Source organism: Xiphophorus maculatus, chromosome 13 (genome assembly GCF_002775205.1).
Source record: "Xiphophorus maculatus strain JP 163 A chromosome 13, X_maculatus-5.0-male, whole genome shotgun sequence".
NCBI classification, from domain to species: Eukaryota; Metazoa; Chordata; class Actinopteri; order Cyprinodontiformes; family Poeciliidae; genus Xiphophorus; species Xiphophorus maculatus.
The window spans coordinates 19,624,575-19,643,210 of NC_036455.1; the positions used below are offsets into that span (position 1 = coordinate 19,624,575).

General features: G+C 37.8%; 1 protein-coding gene across 12 annotated transcripts in view; it reads right to left on the minus strand.

The window, feature by feature from the left end:
- adgrb2 (adhesion G protein-coupled receptor B2) overlaps positions 1 to 18,636 on the minus strand; it is a 262,213-nt gene that overhangs the window by 123,267 nt on the left and 120,310 nt on the right. For 11 of the 12 annotated variants that reach the window (XM_023345456.1, XM_023345457.1, XM_023345455.1 and 8 more), the window contains exons 5-9: positions 10,883 to 11,044; positions 3,897 to 4,061; positions 3,373 to 3,537; positions 2,205 to 2,306; positions 216 to 322 (exon numbers count right to left, since the gene is read on the minus strand). In XM_023345456.1, coding sequence (XP_023201224.1) covers positions 216 to 322; positions 2,205 to 2,306; positions 3,373 to 3,537; positions 3,897 to 4,061; positions 10,883 to 11,044 — 701 coding nt within the window. The remainder of the gene's footprint in view (positions 1 to 215; positions 323 to 2,204; positions 2,307 to 3,372; positions 3,538 to 3,896; positions 4,062 to 10,882; positions 11,045 to 18,636) is intronic. The other variant, XM_023345460.1, reaches the window with a different exon arrangement.

Consider the following 18,636-nt stretch of genomic DNA (forward strand, 5'->3'; position numbering starts at 1 on the left):
GCATAGCTACAAAGTCAACTTTGAAGTAGAGAAAAACTTCTTATTTTCTCCCACTTTAACCCCCAAAAAACACAACCTGCTGCAACAAAGCGATTCAAATGATGTAACCAGGACAGATACACGTGTTTTCTTCTCCGTGCCTGGGTTCACGGTGTAAATAAATCAGCAAAGAGCAGGTCTGAGACAAAGAGAATATGTGATGAAAGCTAACTTACAGCTAAATGCAGTTGTCTATACTCAAGGGAGACGCATCTGGCGAAGCTCGGAGGACCCCAGAAAGCAACTCCGTTATTGTCCAGCATACATCGACGACTAGCAGATCCTGGAAAGGAGAATTAATTTTTCTTTTAAAAAACGGTTATACAAACTGGAATAAATGTACAACATTTTCTGTAATTATGCCCAGTAAAATCCTAGAGAACTACAGAAGACATGAAGATTCTCTTTCTTCTTCAACAATGAGGTATCAGAGCAGCTTTTATCTATATGTTCTGCCAAATTCTGTCAATTTGAAAAGATGTTCAATATTATTTCACTTTATGAAGTACTCCTTGAATGCAGAGGCAGCTATTTGTTTTTATTTTCACAGTTTAATTTGTACTTTCATCAATACATTCCTCAGCGACCGACATTGAGGACATTTGCTGATCTTATCCTAGGCAAAAACAGCAAAACACCAGACATTAAATGTTCTTTTTATTATTCAGCTCCGTTCTAAAACTTTGATCTACAATCAAATGTGATTCTGTCAGATTGAGTCTGGCATGTTGAAATAATAATGACTGTGTGTTCACAGTCAAACGTGTTCACACAGAAGCCCGTGTCCTGCATGCTTTAAAAAAATTGGGCAACCCTTAGTTTGTAAGACTTATCTTCAAATTGCATTGATTAAAGGATGTATAAGCCATGAAGGTCTCAATCATTTCATCACTAATTTGTTGATTCTATTCTTCAGCTTTCTTTACAATTATTTAGCAGAACGTGAGCAGTTCAGACTGTTGTTCTTGTTGTTTCACTATCAATGATGAAATGATATTTCTGCAAAAGTTAATCTCATGATTTGCTCATGAGATTAGGTTGGTCAAGATTCTCCCATGAACTTGCTTTGACTCTGACAGAGTGTATGCTCACTTTTGAATTATTCTACTAATGCTGCTACTGTCAGTGACAGACAGGGTTATTCACACCTCTGGTGAGAATATGCTGCAGCATAATTAAAAAAAAAAAATCCAACGTTCAGTTCTGGTACATAAAAAAATAAGTAATTTTAAGAAATCACCCGAGACACAATTATTGGTGCCTTTCATGCCAAGACTTTGTTCAACCCCTTTTGGCCAGAGGACGGCACTTGCTCTTTTGTGTAACATTTCACAACAAAAGGTGGATTTTGTGAGTGATCATAAATATGAGAGTTAGTTTGCCCAACATTTTGGATTATTACCTTTCTCAGAGACCCAATAGTAACCAAAGTTCAGCTTACAGGCAGATGCTACAAGAGGCTTATTAAAAGATCCTCCACCATTTCAAAGAGTTTCGCGATCCTTTGTGTTTAATCCCTTTGGTCTTGAGCTCAACATAATTTTGGGTTCATTTTGCATTCAGTGATTATTTTACTCATCCCTATGCTTTTATGTTTGCCATGTGTAGTTATTTCTCCTTCATTCCCTTGTTGCATTTTCATACTCTCTTGCCATTCTACATCAGTGTTCGTACTCCCTGCGAGGTATGGCCTGTTTTGCTAACTAGACTCACCTGATCACTATTTTGCTAATCACCTTTCCCAGCGTTCTCTCATTCATTTACCGTTTATTCAGGATTCTAGCATTTCATGTTCTCATGCATGTTCCACATGTGCTATTGTAGATTGGATTTTTTTTTTTTTTTGCTGTTTTTCTACATCCATTTCTTATTATTTACATTTTTGGATGCTGTATTTTATCAAATCTCTACTTTCCTCATTATTTTGCCCACTTCCTGATTGATTTTGGGTCCATTAGCAAAAAAAAACAAGCAAAAGTACAGAAAGTTGATTGCATACATTTTACACCTTAGACCTCCCATCATGCTTGGCAGTGGACATGAACCACATTTCCACATTTTGTTCTACACGTCTTTACAGAGGGGTGCAAATAAATCTGACTTACACTGCAAACGCGCAATCGGCAAACTACAGCTGATTCCCTCTGAAGGCGCGTGCCACTTACCGATAACATTTGTTGGACACTTGTTGTAGACGGTTTCTCCGGCTGAGGCTCTCTTCCATGACATCGAAAGGAGGTGCTCGTCTTTGCATATCTCATGAGGCGCTGTGGGAGAGAAGGGGGCATCATCAAATGTAAAATGTAGTGAAGTCCAGCAGGCAAATAGAGTCACACTGACTCAACAGCTAAAAAAAAAAAAAACAGTGACAGAAAAGCCCCCCCAAAAAAAGAAGATTCAAATCTACGCTCTCCTACAGCAGCTCCCAATCTTCCTCTCTTGTACGTCTCGCATTGCTCTCCGTCAGTGACATTGCCCCAGTGCAGTATCTCATTCCCTCTTCATCTCATCCCCTCTTTTTATTCATCTGTTTCTCCCCTTCTTTTCATAACCCTGATGAAAAAAAAAAAAAAAAAAAAAACACGAAGCGAGGATGAAGAAGAGAGTCCAAGGGGGAGATGAATGCTGGCAGAGGCAGATGCGGGGAGATGAAGAGGGACAGAGAGCAAAGAGCAAAGACAGATAGAGTGAAAATATATTATGTCCCTTGCAATGTCAATAGACAAGGTCCTTGAATTGTGCAGAAGAAGTTGGAGAGATTCCTTGAACAAAAAGCGAGGGGTCACAGTGGAGCTTCAACCTTTGTAGCCCCCCTCCCCCCTGCAGCCCCTTGAAGCTCAAGGCAAGAACAGGCACATGTGGCACTCAGCAATAGGCGTGAATATTCAAACAGTATCTGTCAACCGACAAAGCACCGATCGGACTGTTGAGCAAAACTGTCCCTAAGCAGAGAGAAAAAACAGAGAAGCACAGCGGCGTAAAACAGGCAGGGAGCTGAAACATATAGAAACATTTTTAGAGAGAAAACGCAGTAAGCTGGCAGGATAAAAAGAAAAGAATTACAGGCCAGGGCAAAAATTAGAAAAAATATGGTAAAGAGAGAGAAGAGTCAGAAGATAATGAAAAGACGAGTGCAAATGGAATTGCAGTAGAGGTCTATGGAGGAAGTATGAACTAATGGAAAATACACCTATTTTTTTCCTGACAACTATTATCCATGTACTTTGAAGACATTACATTTTTTTTATTTAAGAGAAAGTAAACCATCCTGTATGAGAGATAACAGGAGCAATACTGAATCTAAATATTGCTCTAATACACACAATCACTGACCGGGGCACTTCTTCTCGTTGCAGGACCGGACCTCCTCTCCTGAACCTTCACAGGGATAGCCTTGTTCGCCGCTGCCCTCGCACATCCTGTAGCGCCGCTGCCACCCAGAGTCGCACGTCTTGCTGCACAGACTCCAGTGGTTCCAGCTGCCCCAGTTACCTCCACCTGAGGCACAGGCATGTCACCACCAGTAGGTATCGGGAACAGGGTACATACTCCACGCCGAACGCTGTTTGACGTGGAGTATGGAAGTAATGGCGAGAAAATATAATGTATATTTTTAAAGTGACTCATGAAGAAAAACAAAAAACAGGATATTTTCCCCTAGAGGGTTCTTGTAAAGAAAAAAAAAAAAAAAAAAAGAAGAGACAATTCAAATTAGGTTGCCAAACCGGAACACATTCACATGCGGAAAGGCATAAGCATTCCTTCAAAGAACGCAATACTCTGTTTACATAATGTTGTTCAAAAGCATATAAAGTGCCATGTCTGAGTGCTTTTTTTTTTTCTTTTCTCCTCCTTACCACTGCATGAAGGGTTGGTGCATTCCCTGCTCTCCTGATGAAGCCCCTTACACTCAGCCCAGCCATGCACCGAGGGACTGCAGCGCCTTTGCCTCATCTGGGTCCCCGTGTTGCAGGTCACGCTGCATTTTGACCACGCGCCCCACTCCAACCACTGGCCCTCCACTGCACAGCAGGGAGAGAGAGAGAGAGGGATGGAGGCGGGCGAGGAGAAGGAGAAGGAGTGGATATCGAGGCAAGGAGACATGAATTTAAAAGAGAGGAGAGCAAATGTGAAGTGTAAATGGGGTGGGGAGGGAGACAGAGAGAGAAACAGGCCAGAGGATGACAAAGTGAGCAGGCAACAAGAAAATAGTTTCAGGGGTGGAGCACAAATGAATTTAACGCTGCGGACGCATCCACGGAAAAGCAACATCAGCTGCATCAAACTCCCCATCTATGGAAATGTTAAATATTTTAGTCTGCTCCAAAATACAGGGTTAGAACAATTGCTTCGAACGTCGTTTGCAAGAGTTCACGGAAAGTGCAGTCTAGTTCATGTTTTCTTGATATTGTTCTGTAAGGCTCTTGACTGTGGAGTAGAAAGTGATGAACAGTAATGCGGGTGAAATACAGTGGTGATATAAAAGCTGTATCGTTAAGTAAGTCATGAGAAATAGATTTGAATGAAGAAGCAAGAGATGAAACGAGATTAAACACCGGGCCTCAAAAGACATTACACTGGGTGGTGTTACATCAGATTCAACTTTCCCTATTTAGGCGAGCTAAGACTGTTGAAGACATTTTATTTGTTAAATACCTGAAAAAGGCTCATTACTAATTTTCAGGCTACACTGCTTTTATAATATTTTAAAAATAATGTATGATAGCCCAGATTATAAGTCTGTTTGTAAGCTTCGAAACATCATGGATTTTTTTCAATCAAATTCAAACAAATTGTGCTAGTATATACAGAAGACAATTGTGGATCTGCACAAATGTGATTCTTGCTTGGGCACGGCGTCCAGATGCCTCACGAACCAGAAACAGACTGGTCCTCTAACATTCCTGCTCACTGTACCGACTCGTTTTTCCTTGTGAACACAATATGTGCAGTAGAGTTTTAATTCAGGACACGAACCATTTCACAGTTTTGGTTTACGTAGAATAAGTTCCAAAACTGTGTTAAACATACTTATACCATTGACTCTGATGTTGGAATGAAATATTTTTTTGTACTTTTTTTCCATAAAACACTAGGACACTCAAACTGGTTTATTTTTGACAGATAAATGTTAATCTTCAACATGTTATTGGCTAACGTCTAGCAAACAAAGAATGTGTCTGGAAACAGCAATATCCAACTTTAAGGGTAACACTGGATTTCAAGAGCTTTATAGTCCACCCATAATATATGTTTGTAATTTAAAATTTAACAATAACGTGAATGCAAAAGGAAGTAAATATCCAAAATATGTCAATGCAAAATGCATGCAAGGTCCTCAGAATTTTGGTTAACGTTTTATATATACTGTATATATACAGTACAGACCAAAGGTTTGGACACACCTTCTAATTCAATGGGTTTTCTTTATTTTCATGACTATTTATAAGGCAAGAAATCCCACTTATTAACCTGACAGGGCACCTATGAAGTGAAAACCATTTCAGGTGACGACCTCTTGAAGCTCATCAAGAAAATGCAGAGTGTGTGCAAATCAGTAATCACAGCAAAAGGTTGCTACTTTGAAGAAACTAGAATATAAGGGCTATTTTCAGTTGTTTTACACTTTTTTGTTTAGTGCATATTTCCACATGTGTTATTCATAGTTTTGATGCCTTCAGTGTGAATCTACAATGTCAGTAGTCATGAAAATAAAGGAAACTCCATTGAATTAAAAGGTGTGTCCAGACTTTTGGTCTGTACTGTATACATATATATATATATATATATATATATATATATATATATATATATATATATATATATATATATATATATATATATATATATATATATATAATTGTTGTAGTTCCAAGAACTTCAAAATTTAAATATATACATAAACTGACAGAAAATGTCAATGTCAGTTTTTGCGTTTTGACAGAAATGTGCACAGAAATGTGGTCATCATAGGAGGTCCATCTAGAATAGCAAACTTGCAAGGCAATATGAGAATGTCATTTGGTACTGTAGTCATGCTACCTTTCTACATCTACAAAACAATATGTAGGGCTTTAAAGTTAGAAGAATTTTTTTTCTGTCTGAAAGTGACATTTTCAGGATGTTACGTAAAGGAAATATGTGAAGCACACTTCTGTAAATGTGTGGTTTCTTTCAGAAGGGAAGTAACTGCCAAACCTACATCTTGACATTGGGTAAACATGTCTTTGTGAGAATTTTTGTTTTGTTTTGGGTTTTTTTTACAAAAACCTCAAGCAAGGACAAACTGCACTGAATGAATGGCGTACCAGATTCAAGTGTGGCTAACACTTTAAGGTTGTTATCCTGCAAAATAAATGCTACAGTTCCAATCGAAGGGAAATTAAAATCATCCATTTAATCATCTTTATATCATCACCAGGAATTGATTTTTAAAATTTTATTTTCAGATTAGCCATTGCATATACCTAACACGTAAAACAAGTATTCGATATAAACTATTAACAACATCTATCATTAAAAAAAGCTTACATTACTTGTGTGAGCGGCCTATTTTAATTATACATCATATTTAAAAGTTTTTATTTTACACTGATTGTGGTTCTGATCAGAAAAAAATAAACAATTAATCAAAAAATACATTATTATACACAAGAGTCTGATGGACTTCCTGCAGGAAGACTCCCATGATTGTAGCATCATAGGGTAACAAGTACATTATAGTAAATCACTCAAACTATATTATGAATTGTGAAAGCACAATTACACAATTTCCTCAAGATGGGTATGCATTTATCTTTGAATTTTTCATTGTAAACATCCTTTGAAAAAATTATTTTTACACTTAGAAGTAGAAAACCGAAAAAACAAACAAACAAACACACAAGTACAAAGCAGAAAAGACACAAAATAAAAGATCAACACCCTAATATCAAGTGTAGTCTTGGATACATAGGACAGATTTTTAAAAGTAACTCAAACTACAGAAAACGACCAGAAGCATTTTGTGATCCAGTAAGGGATCTACTGGTGAAGTATAAATTCTAGAGACTTTCTTGGTTCTATCAAGAGGATAACAAGACAGGCGTAATTAACAGCAAACAGAAGCATCCAGACTGCTGAGGCACAGCTACGCTCTGCTGCAATGACAGCATGAATGTGTTTTTGAAGGAAACAGTAAAAAAAGAGTGTTTCTCTGCGTCCTTGCCACACAAACTTCAGAAATTATCCAATTAAATCATCTGACCTATGAAGTCAAAGAATATAAAGAAAAAGAAACATGTTTCTACCTGATAATGAGTAGGAACGTATTACTAATTATTAGTTGAAAAAGAAGAAAAGAACAATACTGCACTTCACTAACTGTAAACGAAACAAAAAAAAATAAAATACAGAAGGAGGATTGTTACACACTCTTGCAAAATAAAAGTCTCACAGTTCCCCAACATGGATAATGTCTGGAGAGACAATGGATAGAAATGCCTCAAGCCCTAATTGGGAGACCAGGCCAAGCACAACACAAATACTTAAAAGCTGAACTATGTCTCAAAGACAATAGCTCGTTTCGGAAAGCAGTTCCATCATAAACCCAAGAAGACAAGTCCATCTGGCTGTTCATAAGTCACAAATCTAGCTCTCCGTGTCCCACGGGACTGTAGGCTTTCTGAAATAAAAATCACCATTGTGGAACCACAGGAAGCACAGAGGGGAAAATCAGTACCGCCATTATTTTAATATGCACAACATTTTTGTCAGACATCTCCCTTTCTTTTGAGTAAAAGCCATCTGTGGCTTCTGATGCTTCCTGGGTTTCGTTCTGTTTGTCACTTCTACTTAACAAAATACTAAAAGTCGGCTTGAGCAGGAAAGAATACATTTCAAAAGTGACCAGTCTGTCATCACCGTATCCCATCTTTCACTACAGGGACTGTCACTACCTTGCTTGGGAGCTGGGTGCATACTTTTGCAGGGTCCTTCACATGAGATATTGCTTTCTAAAACGACTTGAGTTCAAAAACATGGAGTTCAGGTTAGGCTGCTTAGTGCCCATAAACATAAACATGCAAATTTATGCAAACAATTGCAATCCATCAAACTTTCATTTCTGCGGTCAGTTGTGGCAAAACATCTTATTCTGGTGTTCAGCATTTCAAAGCACAGTCGCCTTTAAACTCCTAAGCGCAAGCTGAAGCTGTTGTGACATGGACGCAAATACACGAGCTCCCCTAAGGCCCTGCAAGGAAACGCACACACTTTCTACCAAACTTCACTTCACATAAACTGTTCGGAAAACCGCGAGGCAAAAAAACAAGCCGGGGGGGGACCTACTTTAAATTATAGCATTAGCCTCTCCCCATTTAAAAAAAACAAAACAAAAAAGAACCAACTTTATTGCCTGTTTTTGCACCATCAGTGACAGTTTTGTTTCATGAGGAGTGACCTTAGAAAACCTCTGCTTTGAAAAGTACCAAAATAAAAAGAGAGAAAAACAAAGTTTAGCCCCGGAACATTGGGAGGAAAATTATAATGAGGCTCTATCTCAGATTCAAGCTGCACCAGCATTCATGCAAAAGTGGAAAATGACAGGGTCTTCTTAGTATTAATCTTTCCGAATAAGAAGCACTTATGCTGTGATAATTTCTAAGGCTTTAGGCGATTACAGAACCAAGCAAACACACTCTCGCTCGGACTCAAATCAATTCAAGAAAAATAAAAGGCTATTAGTCAGAAAGCAGACACCACTCTTCTTAAACTGTCTGATGTTTTATTATCTGTGCATCCATTAACAACTCTATTCCAGCTCAGAATCCATTTGTCTGACAACACAGAAAAGCCCGAGCAATTGAAATCCCGAAATTGAATTTTCTTTTGTAATGGAAATCATTTTAGACACAGTCCGACGAAGGAAAAATTAAAGAACGAGCGCAAACAAAAGAATACTCTGCAATCAAAAATTGCTGAAAAATAACACTTACCTTAGGTGTTACTTTTTAATCTTAAGCCGTATCTGGCACGTTGCTTGGGGGGCAGGCATCGGGGATTTTTGTTCAAATCTTGCTCCACCCATTGTTAGGAGACTTTTGCATTAAGGCTTTATCTCAAACACGGCCGAGTCCTATTCCACTCCGGGCTGATAAAAACATTTCAGCTGGAAAATCTTGGACAGACTGGAATAAAGGCTGGCGGCACCCTCGACAGCAAAATTAGAAACAGCTGCACTCTTAACTTTTTCAAGTTTCTTTTTTTTGTTTCACAGGAAATTGACTTAATGGATAATCTAAGAGCAGAAAAGAGCATTGAGTTCCAACTGGTGAGGAAACTGAAACAAACCAACCACGGACCACGGATAGGGATGGAACTGGAAAGTACAGTAAGTATAAAATCAGGCTAGAAACCTTTAAAACAGTGGACAAAAAAACTCAAATTAATTTTCAAACTTACACTTATACGATGTAAGTTTTTAACCAAAGCAATCTCTTTATCTGAGTCAAAGAACGTCGAACGGAAAAAAAAGAGACAATTTCCCTATACACTCACACAGTAAAGAGAGGTAATATTTTTTTTGTATTAAAGAAAATGAAAGAAAACCCAGTAATGATTTGAAGATTTAAAAAAAAACAAAAAAACCCATATATTTAGGAAGATGTATGTGCCAAGACTGATCATGCAGATGTATTTGTTGAATTTACAGGGACTGTAACAAGGTCTCATGACATATTAAAAGAGCACAGTGTTTCCTGTCAAAGTAAAGTCTGTCTCAGGAAGAATCGTCTAATTGCTGTTTGCATGTGACTTTGTCAGGCGAAAAAGGTTCAGCCTGTTACAGTGAATATTCAATAAGTTAGAATGTTATTGAAGAAGCTTCTTTAGTTCTTTCATGTCTTTTTTGTGTTTCACTTAGGGAAACACAAAAACCTATGTTTAATCCAGGAATGTGAAAAGTATAATTAATATCCGTTAACAGTTATTTTTAAAAGACACATTTAATCAGACTTATGAGCCTCATTGACATTAATCTGCTCTAGTAAAAATGACTATTATGACCTTTACCAATGCAGCGATATTTACTTATTTCAAGCAAAAAATCAGGTTGTTCTGGAGTGGTTGCCTTAGTTTTTAAGTGAGATTTACGGACAATTGCCACATACATTTCCAAAATAAATAAATAAGTAAATAAATAAATAATCAATCCACTTTGGAGCATCTTGTCCAGTCATTTGTGATTGGCGAAAAACAAAAAGCACATTGAAGATTTTTTTTGTTTAGAACATTTTGTTAGAACATTGCTTTTCTCCTGAAATCATCACAATCTGTATGTGTTTAAACTTTTTAATTTGAAGAAAGAAAACTATCCCAAAATTCTGTCTGATTATTCTGCCATTTAGCAGAAGTTTTAACAGAAATGAGACGAGGAAAAAAAAAAAAATCAAGTGTTTTTATACACCATGTAAATGTTTGGTTTCATTGCACTCCTACAACTTATACGTTGTAGATTGACAACATTTATTGTTGCCAGGCAGTAAGGAATTTTACCAATTAGAAAAAATGTTGTAATCTCAGAGCTAGAAAGAATGAAAAGGATAATCAAAGGGACTTTTAATAAAAGTTCAAAACATTTTATAAAACATAATATTAGATCTCAAAAAATTTCTTAACCATAATGTGGACATTTTTGTCAAGGGGGCTCTGAGGGAACAACACAAAATAATAATTCAAATGCTTGCAAATGTAAGGCCTGCGACCAGAAGAGGTGAAATGCTTGGTTAAAGCCACAACAAAGACATGCGTAAGCATAAGGAGCGAAAGAGGCTGGCAGTAGTAGGTTAATGAGGATGGTACTAACCAGGACAAACGGCTATGTTGCAGGGTTTGGTCTGAATGTCGGGCTGGCCGCAAGGCTTCACCCCACCTCCATCCATGCACTTCCTGGTGCGTGTTCTGGAGCCCCGCCCACAGGTAACAGAGCACAGACTCCATGACGACCACTCCTCCCATTGCCCATGCACTGCGAACACCCACGAACATGACGCACGGACACAGAGATGGGGGGGACGAGGAATGAGCAAGGAAGGAAATAAAGGGCAAAAAAGGATGGAGCATTCCGGGTCAGGCAAAAGGGTCGGGGAACGGGAGAAACAAGAGATCTCATGAGCATGAGCACATTCCCTAAGATACCGGATGGAGGTGGCTGTCTCACTTCCAGGCTGAAATTAAATTACAAAGTAAAAGGCACAGCGTAGGGCTGCACTCTGAGTTATTACATAAAATAAATGAATGTCAGGGATAGGCAGTGGTATTTGAAGTCATGCAGGCAGGTATGCAACTCCAATTAAGACAAGGAAATAGATGAGTCATTTGCTTCTAAAATTATATGAACTTCAAGGTTTCCCCCAGAAAACTTGCTAAGCCAGGTGGTTGGGGCGCTCAGCAGTCAATCAGCTGTGTTTTGAGTTAAAAAATGTTTAAAGTTGACAGGAAATTTTAAAATATCATTTGCAAAACTGTTACTGGAAGATTAATATCTGAACTCCAAATATAAAGCTTTACAGAATGCAAACATAAAAAACCCCCACCTTAAATAATGCTATAGTGTGAGCACAAGTAAAGCCTGGTGGCACATAATACACTGGGGAAAACCCAGAACTTCTTACATATGGTCTAAAATCTTACATTTTTATTTAATCTAACTAATACACTAAAAAAATAATACACCTTCAACAAGTGTGCTGTGTTACTTTGTGGCTTGTGACAAACTACTGGCAGAACATCATAACATGATGTTCCAACTGAACAAAATATCCCCAACACACTTTTTACTCTTTTATTTGTAAAAAATACTTTGAAAACCATGTGTAATTTTCTTTTAATTGGGAAACTATGCACTGCTTTGGGTTAGTCAGTAATAAAAAAAAAAGCAATATAGTTTGTGGTTACACTATGACAAAATGCGAAAAGCATCAAAGTCAGTAAATACATTTGCAAATCACCCCATGCATTAGAGTTTTACACACCAAACTTAATGTGAATAAATGGTGCAAACAAAGAAGAAAATCTTTTGCAACAATATAAGACAAAAACAGAGGAGAGATATGGAACTTAGTTAATATAACAAAGAAGAAACATTAAAACATTGTGGCTCATAGTTTGGGCCGTTGAGGAATCTAGAAACATTCTGAAATATTCAGGGAGAAACCTCAGGAAAAAGCCCTTGGATGAGAGGAAGTCCGGGAAAAAGGGGCGAGCATTTGAAGAGATGTTGGAAAGAGAGAGAGAGAGAGCAAAATAAAGGAGGATGTAGAGACGAGGAGGGGCAAAAGGAGGGTGTACAACCAAGCTAGAGAAACTTAGAGACAGGGGGATGAAGATTGCAGCTTCTATGTTGAGCAAACCTAAATAAATCATTGCAATAAATAATTAAAGCTACTCTGTGAAGGAACGCTCTGAGGAGCAGCAGTAGAAAGCAGATAGAGCGAGGGAAGATGGTGGGATTTAAAAAGTGTGGGGAGATGTAGAGCTGGTAAATAGTGAGATGTCCTTAAATTCAGAAAAAAAACAAACAAACAAAAAAAACGTGTTATCGGTGTATGTGCTGCTTTACCAAAAAGTTATGAATAACTTCAGAGCATTTGAGATTTTCTTAATCATTTAATGCAATGCATATTTATCAAATTTTACTTTGGGACCTGTTTTGATCTAGAACCACTTGTACCAGCATATTTTGGTAAATATAAATACTGAACCGGCTTTCTTGGCCTGTATTTATTTTTGCGCGGAGTGTTGATAGCCTCAAGCACTCCAAACTATTCAAACATTTACAGTATGTAGGATCAGATTTAGCCTGGCTGTGCAGGGCCATGAAAAAAACATTCGCCTCTGACATATTTCATGTTTTGGGGTTTTTTCATAGTTAAATCCTTGAGACACACAAACAAATTTTTAATGTCAGAAAAGATTGGTTGAATTTTGACATGGCACATGCTGGCAAAAATACTGCCAGAGGTGTAAAATCTAGAAATCTCTTTAGTAGAAACAATTCAGCAACATAAAGTATGGTTAAAAATCTCAAAAGGCAGAATATCGTTAGATGAACTGACATCAGTCTGAAAAGGGTTACTAAGCAGTTTCTAAGGGGACACCAAAATAAAAATGACATTATCCACATACAGGGAAAACAAAAACATACACAATAGTAAGAATCTTTCCAAAAGCATTGATTACTCATCCAGGACATTTGAATAGGACGACCGACATATAAGTTACTGTAGGCCAAACTACAAAAAGAAATTCTGGGCATAAATGAAAATAACTGCAAACCAAAAAGAGCATAAAAATGTCTGATATTTGCTGAAAATATCTTGATGCCTAAAAAATAAATGTGATGTGGGGTGGTTTTGGTTGTCCAGGATCTGGATAGCTCGTATTCGACGGAAGCATGAATTTAAGGCATCAGTTTGTCCCGAGAAGCTCGTGAGAACTTGAATAATGCAGCCTGACAATATTTCAAAGCACACTTCGAAGTCTGTCTGAGATAGCTTGAAGAGAAAATCAAAATAAATATTCTAAACCAACTGAAACTTACATTCACACTATTTTAAAACCTTTGTTATGATAATGGTCAACATTATGTGCTACCAACTGGCGCAGTTAGTAGCACCTTCTTGCCTTGCAGCAAGAAGGTCCTGGGTTTGATTCCCGGCCCGGGGTCTTTCTGCATGGAATTTGCATGTTCTCCGTGTGCATGGTGGGTTCTCTCCGAGTACTCCGGCTTCCTCCCACAGTCCAAAAACATGACTGTCAGGTAAATTGGTCTATCTAAAGTGTGTGTGGGGGTGTGCGGGCGTGTGCATGGTTGTTTGTCCTCTCTGTCTCTGTGTTGCCCTGCGACAGACTGCTGACCTGTACAGGGTGTACCCCGCCTCTCACCTGAAATGTCTTGCTGGAGATAGGCATCAGCAACCCTCCCGACCCCACTAAGGACAAATTAATGGAGATATATATATATATCCATTAATTTCCGTACATATACACACAGAAAATAAAGGTTAATCATAACCGATGTATAACAATAGTCCATATCCCGCTTGTACAGCAGCTGTTAAGTATGATCACTAATTTACATCTCAGGAAAATGATAACGTTCTTTTCCCTCTCTTACCTAACTTTAAGATGAGCATACCGTAATTAGACAGTCATTATATTCTTACAGCAGATTAACACCACGACTGGATATTTTTGTTCCACTATTTTCGAGGGGAAAAGGCAATAATATACTTTTAACGTGTCAATGCTCCTGTATATACATTTGCATGCAACCATAAATCTGTAATGAGTTCATTGTTGCATCCTTGGCTGCACTCTCGGCCCATTGCTGGGATGATTACTAGAAGTGTGGCGTTATACCATTTGACTGTGCACTGACCCAAATGGACTGTATTCATGATATGCTATTGCTGCACCAATGTTTTAAATGCCACTGGATCTATGGTAAATGAGCTGTAGCGTAATACAATGTGAGCTGAAATACTACCCCACTTGCATGCTTTGGGCCATGTAAACCGTGTACTCAATCACACTCGCTAAAAAAAGAGAAAGAAAAAAAAAAAGTTAATTTGCCAAACCAATTACTGCCGAGTTTCTTTTGTCAAGAGAGACTATTACTTAAAACTTATCATCAGCAGCCCATTAATTTAGAAGTTTTTCCCCATGAAAGGCTGAGAGAAGAAAATGTGTATTTTCCACTCCATTGACTTTTTTTTTGTCCAAAGTACTTTTCCTTAATGTTTGCACACTTCTGCAGACAATAAATAGTACTTACTCTCACAATACTTTTGGGAGAAGGGGTAACAATCTCTCCACATCTCAACAAACTACTACAATCAAAAGACTACAATCACAACTGTTTTCAAAGATTTTTAATGTTTTCAGAGCAGGAAATACACACTATAATAGTATAACTAGTCCTTATTATTACCCTGATAAAAGCTACTAGTTATTTTAAATTGCTGAATAATAATGACTTTGTTTCCTTTCAGTTTAAGCTTTGTATTTCTATCCTCTAGTTGGAATTTCATCAGTTGTTGTCTAAGTTTTGGTATGGAGTTGCTTGGTTATATCATATTACTTGGTTAACATTTGGAAAACAACATTTCAGTATAAAAAAAAACAAACAAACAAAACAAAATCAAAAAGCGCAGAGTTCTTATTTGCTCTTGCCTGCGGTCAGTAGCAATACTTGTGAAAATATTGAACCAGTGGGTTCAATATTTTGTGGGCAAAAGTGGGCAAAAGGTTCTTTAAGAATCTGTAATCAAGTCTAGAATACTGCAGTCCCGGTCTGACCAGTCCACAGATGGTGATTTTTATGCTTACCGCAATCTTCAAAAAAAGCACCAAAACCCCCTCTTTTTATCCATTTTCTCTTGTAGAATAAAGTTTTCATACATCTCAGACAATAATCCAGTTCAGATTTGACAAATCTGGAGCTTTTCGGTGACCTACACGTGATTAAAAGCATTCCAGACTCCTTACAAAACTGAAATATCGCATTTGCTGTGCAGGACTCCTGAAACAGCATCAGATATTGCCTTCTATTTCATTAGCTTATCAAGGTATTCACCCATGTTTTTCTTAAAATGTCTACCCAATGCATACACCCCCTCACTTTTAACTGGCTATGTAAATAAGTTAGACAACTAGGTTAATTTGATTTTGCCTTGCGGAGCCCTAAAGCCTCATCAGCCTGGGAACAAAGCTATGTACTGTATATCTCCTGTATCTTTAACCAGAGGTGTGACCAAGTCACTGTGTTGCAAGTCTCAAGTAAGTCTCAAGTCTTTGTCCTCAAGTCCGAGTCAAGTCTCAAGTAAAGACAGGCAAAAGTCGAGTCAAGTCTCAAGTCAGGAACCTTTAATTTCAAGTCATTTCGAGTCGTTTTTATTTTATTTTTTTTTTAATTTGCAATTATACATAAAATTCCAATAATAGACCATTTGTTCGTTTTAAAATATGTATTTATCTCAAATGATAGAACATGTGTAGCTGAACACAAAGTATAAAAAACATTTTTAAATTGGACCACTTTATTGCCCAGTTCTGTTAAACTTGATATTCAATAAAAAAAGACGAAAATGCTGACATTTCCACAGCACAATACAAAGAACCATAACAGCAGTTTTTTCCTCTTTTCTCTGACCTGTCAAAACAATATATTGTCAATATAATTTCCCAACGTAGATGTCTTCAAATACACCAACCATCCTTAGATGATACTAGACCCGGCTCATCATCATGATGGGACAGAGAGACTCTGTTCCCTGTGTTCAGGTCCAGAATCTGCTTTCTGTTCCGGAGCCCCGCTCACTATCCACCGGCTTCCTGAGCTAACACGGTGCACATTATTTGTGGAGGCATTTGAAGGACCGGATTTATGGTAAATAATCACCAATTTAACCCGGAGTACACATGCTAACACGAAGTTAGCTAAAGTCAGCTATCTTACAGCAAAAGAAAAGCGCCACCTACCGATCTTTGTGAAGCTTCAAATGCCGGACAAAGTTGGACGTCGTGGCATCTCCATCCGATATTCTCTTCTTGCATGTTTTACAAGTTGCAGTTCGTTTTTTAGTCGAAAGTTCATAACCTACGTAGCCAAAAGAAATTACTCGCGGAAGCATATTCGAGCGGTTATTTCGTATTTCGTTCCCTGAGCTCTGTAGCTTTGCCGCGTTTTTTTAAACGTCCAAATCCTGTTAATTTGATTGGTTGTGCTGCAGCTACGTACACATACATACATAAGGAGAGAGGAAAACCATAGTGACGGTCTGCGCATATTGATACGGAATGAGTGACATTAATTAATGACGCCACTTTATAAATAATGTGTTTTAAATTTTAAGACTTTGAGTAAAAAATATCAAGTCTTTTCAAGTAAACAGCTTCAAGTCGAGTCAAGTCCCAAGTCAATGGCATGAAAGTCAAAGTCAAGTCCGAGTCTTTGAGCATTTTTTCAAGTCAAGTCTCAAGTCGTGATTTTAACGACTCGAGTCTGACTCGAGTCCAAGTCATGTGACTCGAGTCCCCACCTCTGTCTTTAACTGCCACTGACATTCTCCGCAAGCTAAAATGTAGGTACCTACATTCTTAATTAGTTTGCATCTGTATACATTCCATGTATATTTATGCCTCTTTCGAGAGCATTTTGTTGTCAGCCCTGAATAGATAAACAAATGCAGAAATTAATTCCAAACACTTTTGGGGACAGTAGAAAAAGTCAAATGCAAGTTCACTGAGCGCTTTTGATATCATCCCAACAATCCTACTTACTTAATATTGGTGCAATCCTATTCTGGCAGTCCCATGAGTGCCAATAAAGCCCTCCACAACCGTGTCAGAAAACATCAGAGGAACCGAGGGCAAAATGAAATAATAAACGGAACATAACACAGCAACCAATATCCCATCAAAGGAGCAGCTGAGGATATTACTATCGACACGGAATGGAAAATGAGGTGCTTAGACATACAAATCGGCCTGGTAAATTTGCATAAAGACAAGATTAGCATATGCACTGACAAGGAAGGCAAATTTTCCCTTTCGCTTTTCATGGGGAGGAGTACTGGATCAGTAAACACTCAACACTTGAATCCTATGTGAAACTTCAAATGGTGCAAAGATAAGACGTCTTGAAAACCCAAACAAAAACGCAAGGAAACCTGCTCTGCCAAAATGAAGCTCATCTAGAATTAGGAAACAGATCAATTTCAGTCTTTGTATGTACACAATGCTTTTGGTATTCAGAATATTGCAAGCAATATGTAGCACACTGAAAAGATCATAATTTGTTTTAAAAATGTCAAAAGCAGCAAATACTGAAATAATCAGAAAAATACAATTAAGTTGTTAAATTATTTTCCTTTTAGGTATTTGTCCACTACCTTTTGATTCCCCAAGAAATTTAAAAACTTTACCTTAAGTTGCAGTTTCTCAACACTGAGGGGTGAAGTCAAGATATGGGAACAAGTTAGATTTTTGCGTAACAATCAAATAGACAAGATTGTCAAAGGGGAACGCATGACTAACAACACTGGAGAGAAAAATGCAAGTATGGTAAAACAACAAAGGTTACTCTGCAACCTCATCAAGATCTAAGTTTCAACAGCAATCAGCCCAATCAAGGAAGTGCCGGACTGGAAGCCCTTCGGCCTTTCATCTAACAAAAATCAATGTATGCTGGTAATCAAAGAGAAGCAGAATTGACCTCGTTATTAGTGCTGTTAGTCTATCTAAAATGAAACTGATTACACCTAAACTCAAACAAAGAAAGTAGCTGCTGTTGCATTTTTGAATGTTTTAAGGACTTATCACGGAGGTTTATGCAATCAGTCTGTCACCAATCAACGATTCTCGTCTATGTATGGGTGGCCAATTTGGCTGTTATTGAAATAATAGAAAATGAGAGCTATGTTTAGAGTGAAAGTGCTGAGGACTATCTCTAAATTTAGGGGCAATGCACTGTGTACTTCAGAGAAGTGCTAGGTCTATTGGAGCAGTCGACGTAATGTTAAGCAGTCAGTCTCCATATGTTTGAACTTCCCAACA